We start from the raw sequence: 12358 nt of genomic DNA on the forward strand, positions 1-12358 counted from the left end.
CAGTTCAAATGCCCTTGCTGGCTTGCTCCTGAAAATTCATTACTTTTAAGCTGAAGAAGGAAAAGACTCCTTTACCTCATAGCCTATGATTTGATGCTTGAGCATGATCACAAGGTCAAACCTATGCTAATGCTAGCAAGATTTACTGATAGATCAATAAGAGAGTTATGAAAGTACTCAAGAGTGAATGCATTTAGATATCTGCAATAAAAATATGTTTAATGATAGATGTATTGATCCTTTGTGCCGTGTTACAAGGAACTCTTGACAGGTATTCTTCTTCTTGTTGGTTGTCGTCCTTTTCTTCTTCTTCTTCTTCTTTTTTTTTTTTCCAATTGCTGCTGCTAAGAATTTTTATGGTGCAAATTGAGTCCTCGTAGGTATATATGAAAACAATACTAAATTAAGCATTGTTTCAAGACTCTGAATTCCAGTAAATTTGAGTGCATGGTAACTTAGAAGAGGAGATGGCTAGTGAACCACACCTTTCAGCATTTGCAATCACGAATGCTTCAAGTGCCCACTTTGTGTAGCATAAGTTAGATATGACTTTTGAAACTTTCTCCTGAGTTGCTATGAGAGTTAAAAACAACGGGAAGCAATGCAGACCACTGAATGGAAAATAATAGCTTTAAAATTAGCAAAAGAAAGATAAATATGGCCAACTCCATTTTGATGGTATAAGGTCTGTTGTGTAATGATAAATTAAGAAAAGAAGGCAATGATCTCTGAAACTATACACACCAGTTGGGCAGTCCCTGGTTGGAAGAAGATAGCAAAAGTATAACCGATACCAGTCACACAGTAAACAAGTGCGACCAAGATGACGTAGTTGTCCAGAATTGATGACCTGGGATTGTTAAAGAATAGAACATAGAAAGATAAACTATTGGCTTGATTTATTGTATTAAAATGGTCAATGGTATCTCTTGCTAGAAAATAAGCCAGTGAGCTCATGCCAGATGCTCTCTCCCTCCAATACTGCAACTTTTCAAGTGAAAACGATCTCAAAGCTCCGATCTTACACAAGAGAGCTGCAATTCAACAAATAGTTTCAACTAAGGAAACAAATATAGACTGTGATCTATAAATGTAATTGTTATGTAGTTTTATAATAAAATGGGCGGCAATGCCTCCCTTATGTCAAAAAAGAAAAGAAATAGACGTGTGCTTGTTGTGTCTTCCACGTATATCAAAAGCAAGAAGAGATTGAGAAGAAAAACAGATCAAATTATCAGTTTGATATTAGACGACACTAGAAAAACATTTAAGGTAACCAAGAGTTTATTGAGAGCCTGAATCCTGTTAGATTTGAAATCCAGAATTGGCTAGCAAGGAAGGCAAACACAAGGTCTTCTGAGATGCAGTATATAGTAGAGTCTGAGTACTGTGCTGGATACAATAAAAACTAGTTCTTAATGAAGAAAACTGCAACTTACATATTCCTCTTGCTGTGAAATTTATTGGAATAAGTTTAGCAAGCACATATATTATTTTGTGCCTTGTCTAGATGTGAATATAATTAATTCTCACATTTCAAATGTCGAAATCATATTGTAATTTCAATGGACTATCTTCTCCCCATGCCGTCTTTGGTTTGGTTATATGCATTGCTACACACTATAACAATAGGACTGAAAACGGGTCAAATTATATTCAATCGTATCTGTTTTCATATTTGATTCAAATCGGATTTAGATACTATTTTTTTGGTCCGATCGGATTCGGATACGGATTCAGATAGTCAGTTCAAAACTCTCCAGGATACGGATGCGAATGTGGATACACCTGATTTTTTTTCAGATTTGGATTTGGATTCGGATATCCGAATGACAAGAGTAAGTGAAAAAAAGAAGTTTAAGTTGAGTTAAATCAGGGAATCAATTAAGTGATTAACCAATTTTAAACTAAAAAAAACCTAGATATCGGATGACGGTTACTTAAAGACAGTAACCCGAAAACAAATACCGGATTTGAATAAAATTCTTTAAATCACCCCACACCCCTGTAAGGCTCAAACCTCTAGCTCATTCATCCGTTTTGTCTCTCTTTCCTCTTCGTTGTCTTCAAGCAACTAGGGTTTTGAAGGTTCCGTCCATTTTCTAGTTTCCACCTGGCGATTATAACCGATGACAACCGTGAGATGCCATGGAGGCACCATATATCCTATCTACTTCGGGACGAGCAACCTTAAGCGGTATATTCTTTATGAAATTATTAGTTTTTATTATTGACAAATATTTGTTAAAATTATATTTTTTAATTGAATTTTTTCTTTATGATCATGTCTTTGTTGCTAGTTTTTATTATTGAATTTTGCCTAAATTTGATTAATATCTAGAAAGTATCCGATTTATATCCGTATTCGGATGGAAAATATACATATATTTAATATCTGATTCATATCTATGTCCATTTATAACAAATATGGATATATTTAATATCCGATTCGTATCCGTATCTATTTAGAACAAATATGGATATTAATTTGAATACCCATTTAATATTCGTATCCGCATCCGTATTTGTTCAAAAATATGGATACAAATATGGATATATCAATATTCGATCCATATCTGATCCGTTTTCAGCCCTACATAATCATCATGCCCTTTTCCAACTATTTGTTTTAGCAAGTGCATACCTCCAAGCATCAACACTGTTAGTAGCATGAATAATGTTCGTTTTAGTGCATATTTGTGCAAATGCAGACATTAACATTATGCAGACTACGTACAGGTTGTATAAATGAAAAAAAAAATGATTATTCATGTTGCTAAAAATCTACGACTTGCATGCATGTCAACTCCTAGGTATACACTCAAAAATACATGCATATATGCATGAACGCACTTCAAAATAAATAACTCCTTCCATCATCAATTTGAAGTTTTCATATTGATACAAAAACAGAACCCTGCCTTGCATAAGGAAATCAGCATTACAGGAGTCTATTAAGCTTGCTGAAATCTTTGATTACCTTGGGACGTCATGAATTTTTGAAACTTTCAACTAGTTGCCATTTAATTTAGAATAAAGCTTGCAAATAAGCACTTGAGCTATAATTGCATGACATTCTTGTCACTTACTTGGTTTTATATTTCATCCTTACAACAGTTACAATAGTGCATATAATGATTTTGGCCCATCTCTGTCATGTGGCATGTAAATTACTGCCACTGGTTAGGAGTTTTAACTAATATTATGAGTGTTACAGAGCAATCATAATGGTTTCTAGTAAAGGATTAACTGTGGAAGGATAAGTTAGTATGGTAAGATCTCCAACTTACAGACGGCAATTACTGTGTAGGTGTAACCAAGTGACCCAAATGTCTCGTCGCTCAATTTAGCAAGTGTTCCTAAGCAAACTCCAGCAAGACACAGAATAAGAAAATCAACTCCCTGTATTCTAGCTTCTCGAAGGCGTTGCTTACCAACCCTGAACATGAAAAAAAAGAAAAAAAAGAGCTCCAAACATTAAAAGGATGATTCAGCAAAACATGAGACCCAAGCTCTCTAACATTCTGAATGTGCAAGTTGCTTTCACAGAGACTATAGAAGTGAAATCAACAGGTTGAGAAAGCTGAGCTGCAAAACTTACCTTCCCAAAAAATACTTATACTGCTGGAGCACACCAGGAGTTCTGCGATTAGATAAGTCTTTGGATTTCGAGAAATTGTACTCATATTCATCTCGCTTCTGCCCTACAATATCCTTTACATTATCCCATACTTCTCCAGCAATAGACTGTCCATCAGATCCAGCCCCAGCAGCATTTGTTTCACCTCCCCTTACTGATGAGTCAAGGTCAGAAGCATTCTGTAGCATATCTCGTGGTACATCATAACCATTGTGAAGCATCCATCGGAGGGGCAGCTCTTTATAGTTTATTGCTGTACTCGTGTTTGGCTTCACTATACCCTCTAAGATGTCGATGTAGTAATCCGGAGGATTCATACGCTCAGGGACATTGATCCCAAGGCTCGAAAAGTACTCCTCAACTTTCTTCACTGACCCATGATACACAGTAAGACCTCCCTTTGCTAGAAGTATCAAATCGTCGAACATCTTGTACAAGGTATAACTGAAGCAGAAAAATATTCACCATTAGTGACCGAGAATGATGACATACATTCAGTGTATATCACTAGGAGCAATAAGATCTCAATACTTCTTTAGATGTTTTTTCAGAAAAGCAAGAAAAGAAAAATCATGCATTTATGGTTTAGCATTATAATCTGTCAAGAACCATTTTAGTTGCATGAGAGTTATCCTGCAAGACAATAGAGATTCTAAAGTTCTTTCTTTTCGCAGGTTAAACTTGCAAAATTCAGCTGCTGCAGTTAACAGCAGACTGGGTCAACAAGGGGGAGATCGTCAGTTCAACTGGCAGATGGAGGCCTGTCAGAAATTATAAGAGTAATGCTAATATTTAGTAATTTATGCATGTTGATGCCGAAGAAAATTGCCACTACAAAGTGATCTCAACATCTAATAAGTAAGCAACTTATGTGCATGTCTAGAAAATGCTATCGCATTAATCTAAAATTTATACTGCCACATCATTCATACAACTTACATATTGGCTACGTCTTTGCAGGAAGGAAGTCCACTTCCTAGTCATATAGACTAGTATTTTCTTATATGCTATCTACCCTAGATGACTTCATGTTACAACTATTGGAAATATGTATGAGGATGTCATCATATTTGAAGATAAATGGAATCAGAAAAAGACCATATTTCAAAACACACACACAGAGAGAGAGAGAGAGAGAGAGATCCAGAATCTCATGAATATTGAAACAACCTGGGTTGGTGAACCACCATGCAGATGTTTACCCCTTCAAGAGCCTCACGACGAAGAGCTCGAAGTAGCAGATGAGATGAAGAACTGTCCAAACCAGATGTAGGTTCATCCAAGATCAACAAAGAGGGTTCCATAACCATTTCTAGACCAACATTTACTCGTTTCCTCTGTCCTCCAGAGATTCCACGTTTCTCTACGGTGCCAACTAATGAATCCCGTACTGCTTGTAACCCTAAAGACTCGATAACTCTTTCTACAACTAGAACTTTGTCGGCTTTGGACATGTCTGCTGAAAGCCTGCAAGACAAACAAGGGATAGATAGAGGTAACATAATGGTGAAGGTAGGGATATATAAAAGCTCCAACAAATAAAGGAGATCCAGAGAATACGAAGAGAATGTGATATCTTAAACGGTAGACAGTCAATTCGCAGCACAAAAAATAGACTGTGTCCTTCCAACAGACATCAAAAAAAAAAATAGAATGAATGCAATGGGAAAGTTCGGAAAAAAATACTATATGCGTAGTATAAATATTATGCAATTACGTGATATGATACAATATAGATTCATGTACGTGGAGTAGTCAACCAAGGAAAGCATACAAATTTTCACCCTTTTTCTTGTGCACTGCTAATCCATGATTTCAAGACAAACTAGAATTGTAGTTGATTTCATTTAGAGGGTGAACTTGTGAAACAAATTTTTGCTTCTGGCTACTTGAATCGGACCTAGACTAGGGTGAATCTGTTGTAAAGGTATTTTCCTCGCATGAGCAAAGAGCAAGCAGCTTACTTACAAGGAAAACTGGAAACGAAAAGTGCATGAAGAAAGATAGGACTCATTTTCGTACCTGCACCTTGCACTGAACCAAAGATTCTCCTCTACTGTCAAGTTTCCATGAACAATGTCATCTTGTGGTACAAATCCTATGATCCTCTTATATGAACGAATAGGTTCTACCTTTCCATTTATGAGCACTAAACCTGTCACAGAACATCCAGTTGCCTTTCCAGCTAGAGCACTTAGAAATGTGGTCTTCCCAGCCCCAGATGGACCCATGACTGCAGTTACACGGCCAGGCATAAGTTTTCCTGTCACACACCTCAGTAATTTTTTCTTACTCCCTTTGAGAGTTAAAGTTAGGTCCTTGAAGGCAACCTCAATTACAGGCCTTGTTCTAACCTCAGTGTCAGTGGCCATAGAAATCACTCCTGAGAAGGTCAAGTTCTTATTTTGTTGCTGCATGGCCTTTTCCTTCTCAATTTGCCCATATGCATACTTGAATATTTGACTACGAGTATGCATCTGTTTTCCTTTAGGCATATTCCTTTTCAAGTTTTTATCTCCGATCTCCAGATTGAAGCCTTCATCACTTTCGGGATTGTCTTCAATCGATTGCATCATTTTAGAAAGTTTACTTGGTTCCTTGTTCTTTGGTGGCAATGCTGTTGGTAATTTTGATGTATTCTCATCAGATCCATGACCAAGACCCCTTAATGGCCCTGATTGTGCTGCAGTTTTTTTGCGCGAGAATGTACGAGATAACTGTGTCTGCAGTCCGATTGCATGTTTCTTTGCAACATCTTTAGCTGTTTTCCACCTCTCACGAGCTTGTGCAGTTTCTCTTACATGTCTTGCAGCTGCTTCCCTGGATTTGGCTTGTCTTCTTTCACGATTAGTGAGAATTTGACCAGAGAAATTGTATATGATCAATAGAACTAAACTCAATGCCACCTACAGGAATAAAAAGAACAAGTTAGTTATTGCTTGGCTTAGATTCAAACTGTGCATATCCATTGGAGCTTATTTCCAAAATATATTGCACTACAAACAAGAATGGCGCAATAATTATGTGCTATTGCATCGAGCAATATATTGCAAAGGAGATTATTCTTGATGCCTGCAGACAATATGTACGCCATCTTATCAGTTGCATAGTTATGTGCTGGTAGGTATATGATTGTAATGATATCAAGGTACTTTGCTTTCTTAGCGAATGTAAATTTTATTTTAGAAAAGGGTGATGCAAGAAAATTTTAAAGCAGTGGCAGAAGGAATAGTTGGACAACAATGTTGGATTCTCAGAAGTTCCTAAGGTATATGAGAAGGCTACAGACTTAAGGGCAAAAATATAGCAACAGAAAACCTCCATGTCGTCAAGATACATAGTTTCCTAAAAAGATGCTATGTTTAGGCAAAAACATGTATTAAGTCATACTGTAATTTAAGTTTTTGAATTTGCAAGCTGTAAAGTTGATTGGTAACTAAAGCTGATCTTAAGATCATATAAGATTAATGCTGTGCTTAGTATGCACATATATATGTTAATGGTCTCTGATTCCATTCCAGCACAATAGAAGTACTTCGTAAAATATGAGCTATCGAGCAAGCAAGCATCAGAGGGCATGCTTGTTAACTAAGGCAGAAAGAATATGCTATCATCGCACTTTCTTTCGAGTTTGGATGTTTTCACTTTTCACTTTTGTTTTTTTAATATATTTTGGATATCTTGCAGATTTCTTGTCATTCCTTCCCTGAGGTTCGGTGCAGGGGACTTGTCTGATGATATCCCTTTGTTTTGCACCTCTGTGTTTCATAGCAATGAAAACAGAGTTGTTGTAGTGTGGTTAAGATAATTTATACCGCCATCACCCTTTTAGCCTTTTTTAGATCAACAAAAATTGGGGTAAAAAACTGAGGAAATGCTATCCATCTACACTCAAAAAGTTGAAGAATTCATGAATAGGTGAAGAATCATTCTGTTCGAGTCATATTATTAACAAGGTTGCCAGTACTTTCATCACAAGAACTTAAGATAGTCTGGGGTCGAATTTTACATAATTATAAACTTAAGGAGCGAGTGTTGGACCAAAATAAGCAAATGCCATTCTTATTGTAAACTAATATCAATGGGCAAAAAATCCTGAATAATCACAATTGTGCACTAATTCTCATAAATTAATTGCACTTTTTAACCTGATCATGATAGTGATTTGATTTTTTATTAAAAATGAAAAAGAAGGTATCTAAAAGAATGCTTACCACTAGTAAGGCACCAAAAATAGTAATATCTTGATTTACAGAATTTGGCTTGCAAGAACTCTTCTTAAAGCACCCTGCAAGTTCATTATAGACTTCGATCAAGCTACAATTAAAACCACAAAACATATATAGAAACAACTCCTCAGAAGACAGAGGCAATCAAATTATTTTTTCTTCAAAAAAAAATGAAAATTGAGAATTTGCCAATTGAACGAAATTCACCCACGAAACACAAAAATATACCGTCGACTAGATTTACTGCTTTAGCTCTTTGGAGTTGAAGAGAAGTATCCAAATAACATGTCCTATTTTTTCAATAATACATATTTGTAGCAATGAATCCATATTTGTAGCAAGGAAAAGGGCTGATTTTATAGGACCAATATCAAAGTAATCGCATCAATTGCGTCATTTTTTTTTCTGATTTTGTATACTTATTATCTTTTAACCATCAACTTCTTTTTTGATGTCGCACAAAGGCGAGCACATCCTCTATTCACTCAGAGGGTGTAAACCTTCAGTGGTTTCTTCATTTTTCACTTATGGAAATCAAAGCTGTGAGCATCTAGCTCAATGGCACTCCACTTCCTTTTGCAGGCCTTGATGACATTGAGGTGAACGCAAGGTTGTCAAAAAATGAAGAAGAAAAAAATCACAGCAAGGTTTTTTAGTTTCTTTCAATGCGCTGTTAGATATGAAAGACATCTAGGGTTTTCACACATAGAACTATGAACTGCAATTTAATTATGAAACAATATACATTGCATATGGGAGTCAGATATGCAGTGAACCAGACCATTTTTGCTAATGAGCATGAAGATATGCCGAGTGATTTGTGACTTCAAAGGTGGAAGAGATGTGAAATTGTGGAAAAAATCTTCATATGGGAATTGTGGTGAACAAAATGAATATAGTAATATGATTGTATGCTCATTGAGAACCAACTTGGAAGAATAACTATTAGTTAGCACTTCAGCTATTGAAATAAACTAAGGGGTGTGCATGTTTGTGGCAACAATATCGGTAAGAGGGCTTCAGAATTGAAATGACCTTAGAAGGGTTACCTATGGATTAGTACATCCATTTAGTATATGAGCATGAGATAACACATCAAATGCCTAATCTATGAACAGTTTGAAGGCTGGAACCTCAGAAAAACACAACCTTGCCAGCAAGAAAAAAAAAAATTATAGGAACAGACTGCCATGCCACAATGGACAGGTGACACCAGTGAGGAAGCAGAAAGGACAGATGCTTACAAAGAACTCCTAGATGTGATAGAAAATTCTACCTTTGATTGGTTTCTTTATCTGATCATAACGATTTAGGAAGGTTACACAAAACAAAATGTTCTTCAATAACTGAGAAATGGCTCCATCATATTACCGGGGAAAAAAGAAGAAGGAAATGGCCATACAACTAGGTGAATAGATAGGAACTTACTTGATTCTTGGGTAGAACCCTTCCTGCAGTAATGTCTGCAAATTGGAATATAATGTGAATTAGTAAATACCCATTTCAAACCCCAAAAGTGCTGGTTATCATCAAGATTTGACTTGAAAATACAACAATATCATACATGATGCTCTTGAAATAGTTTAAAAACCACTGGATAGGTAGGATAAAGAAACAATACCCACTACTGCAAGAAATTTTCTTTGTAGTGCTTGGACAATAATATCCTGCTGGGCAGAAGATTTCATCATTGCTTAAAACATCGGTCCATGTATCTGCGGCACCGCAGGTATGGTTTGGCTGTCCTGGAGGTATTTGGTAAGTGTATCTGCGTATTTTTATAATTTTTTTTTGAACTTAAATAATCAGACACGCCATGCTTTTGAAAACAGAAGGAACTCAAATAAGAATATGTCAACTTACGGCTCGCAGACGCCCGTAGTTGTATTTAGTTTTGCAACCGGGCAGTATGCACCTAAGGGACAAGCTTCATATCATGAAAAACAGCAATTACAGAAGGAGGTCAGAAGTTCTTCTCATAAAATTAAAACATAAGTGGAAAAGGTCTTGCCAGGTCAAATAAGCCATTTGGTACAAGCAAAACTTCATCAGTATGCAATGTTGTTGCCCCAAACAAAGTAGATCCTCATTCACATATATCATTAGCAGAACAACATTCATCTGATTTGGGTTTTGGTTCGTCCCGAAGACACACCTCACTCGAAGAGAGAAACAAAGGAATTAGATGCTTACGTATCATGCAAGTGAGACCACGAGGACAGAAGAAGCCTGCGCAGCATGGACGGCAGTCGAGATTTCTAAGATGCATGACCTTGGTATCTCTCATATTAACTTTCACATCCTTGCTAACACTGCATGCCCATCCTGGCTCACATCCACTCAACCATGTTGTCAAGTTGCAGTTCTTGTTGGGTTTTAAGTAATTCTTTTTTGTGTTGCTCTGCTCCCTGTTCTCATCATTGCCACCATATAAACTGCTGAAGTAGAACTTAATATCTGCAGCTGTACATATGCGCCTCGAAAGATCTGTCATTTCCAGTTTGAGTCCAAAATAAGAATGCTAGGCACGGAGGTGATTTTGTAAGCCAGGGTACATGTTCTCCTATTTTATTAGACACAAGTATTTAAGCAAATACATTGCAGAAAAATATGCTGAAGTACAGGATCAAGCTGGAACGTATGTGAAGAAAGTAGCACATTGGTCATTTGTTTGTCTACACCCTTATGATCCTTTATTTTCAAATATTTATAATGTTGAAGTCCTTAAATATAAACCTTTCCACCATTTTACAAGGGATCCATCCGTTAGTAATCGATGAACATTTCATCGATGAACATTTCTTCTTCTTCCCCCTTCCATAAGCATAATATCATATCCAATCACCATGTAGGAAAGAGCAAAAAGCATGAAAGAGAAGGAGCGGTAGCTCGTACCATTTCTTTCCCTGAGGCAATTATTCACAAAACTCATATCCTTGGAGAAATTGAACGCCTCGTTCCAATCCTTATCACTGAAACAGAGTAACAAGAACTCATGATCAAAAACACCATTTTGGATCAAGAAACATTCTATGCATTCAACAGATCAAGAGATTCTGACAGACATACGAGTCCTTGATGCAGTATCCTAGGTTCTGGCTGATGTCGCTTGCAAAAACTTTGGTGAAGTTCAAGAAGTAGCTGGAGAATGCACCCTGCAAGAATGGGCTGTCGTTGTCGCTGTCCTGGCATTGCCCGAGGTGCGGGCCACCAAGAAGGACCGTCGCGAGGATGGCGAGAGTGGCGCAGGAGGTCCATCTCGGTCCCTGGCCGGACCTTGCGGTCAGCATCTCAGTTCTTTTCAATGGGGGGGCACTGGTTGCATCGCAAGGGGTTGAATTGGAGAATGGATGGGGCAATTTCTGGGCGTGAGGAAGGTGGGGATCCAGGAGGAGCTTCGGAGGTGGTGGTGGTGTGGGTTGTGGAGAGGGGAGAGGAGACGGGGAAGGGGAAAGGAGAAAGGGAGAAGGAGTGGAAAGGAGACAGATGCGGCGAGGTTGGGGGAGGAAGGGATGATGGAGATATTGAGGGAGAAAACGGAGAGACGTTGGTCTCGGAGTTTTCAAACGGCGCGGGGGAGTCAGCGGAACTAACGGTCGAGTGGGTTACGCGCATGCCTCGCGTGGTTACCCTTCCGTACCAGCTCTAGACTCTTAAGTCTAGCTTGAGGGTGCAAATTCATCCTTCCATGAGATGGGTGATTGAAATTTTATAGATATGGATTGAGCTTAAGCTAAAAATTTTCAACTTGAGATCAACTTGATCTCAAATAGGATTACGATAGGATTGACCTTCAAATCAACCTGAACTCTGCTCTCACATCTCTTTGAAATTGATCTAACTCAACTCAATCCATTTGACCTGACCTAATTCGATATATAAATAAATCAATAAGCTATATTTATATTTCATACAAGCTACCTATATATTTATATAATTATTTTTAGTCTCCTTAAATTATGTGTTTTGTTAAGTTTTATGTATGGGTACTATTAAAGTTTGTATATGTTTGTGGCCTAAATTCAATAAAGATGAATTTAATAAAAATATCTCAAATATTTTTTTCTATCTCAAAATTCTTATTCATTCCGATCTAATCCAATTAACATGGCACAACCTAACTGAATCTAACCCAGCCCTTCCTGGCTAATTCGACACAATCCAACTTTAGAATATAATAAGGTTGGGTCGAGTTGGATAAGAGAAATTCAGGTTGGGTTAGGTTAAGGGATTTAGAGAAGGGTTTGCCTTCAATCCGACCCAACCCACCTTAGTTGCAATCCTAGTTTAGGTTAGCTATGAAGTTGGTCTCTCTCTCTCTCTCTCTCTCTCTGACTATAAAGTGGAAACTCGTTGATCCTCATATCATGCCCAAAAGAATGAGATTTAGAATGGCATCATATATTTAAATACTGCACCAAAAAATTGCCAAGGAGCAACTCTTGCTTCGCAGAACCCACATGGTATATGACATGCTGGTTCCAAGTAG

At 37.3% G+C, this 12358-nt stretch overlaps 1 protein-coding gene across 1 annotated transcript; it reads right to left on the bottom strand.

Moving 5' to 3' along the window:
- Window positions 1-705: 705 nt before the first annotated feature.
- Window positions 706-11264, bottom strand: LOC120104358 (ABC transporter G family member 28-like). The gene is given in 14 exon segments (XM_039115281.1): window positions 706-866; window positions 869-899; window positions 901-1034; window positions 3291-3439; window positions 3602-4084; window positions 4811-5107; window positions 5663-6546; window positions 7855-7928; window positions 9298-9332; window positions 9491-9637; window positions 9733-9796; window positions 10063-10356; window positions 10765-10841; window positions 10939-11264. Coding segments are annotated over 14 exon segments (3051 nt in total). The 5' UTR covers window positions 11160-11264.
- Between the last annotated feature and the right edge of the window lie 1094 nt (window positions 11265-12358).

This window comes from Phoenix dactylifera, chromosome 17, assembly GCF_009389715.1.
Source record: "Phoenix dactylifera cultivar Barhee BC4 chromosome 17, palm_55x_up_171113_PBpolish2nd_filt_p, whole genome shotgun sequence".
Classification (NCBI taxonomy): Eukaryota; Viridiplantae; Streptophyta; class Magnoliopsida; order Arecales; family Arecaceae; genus Phoenix; species Phoenix dactylifera.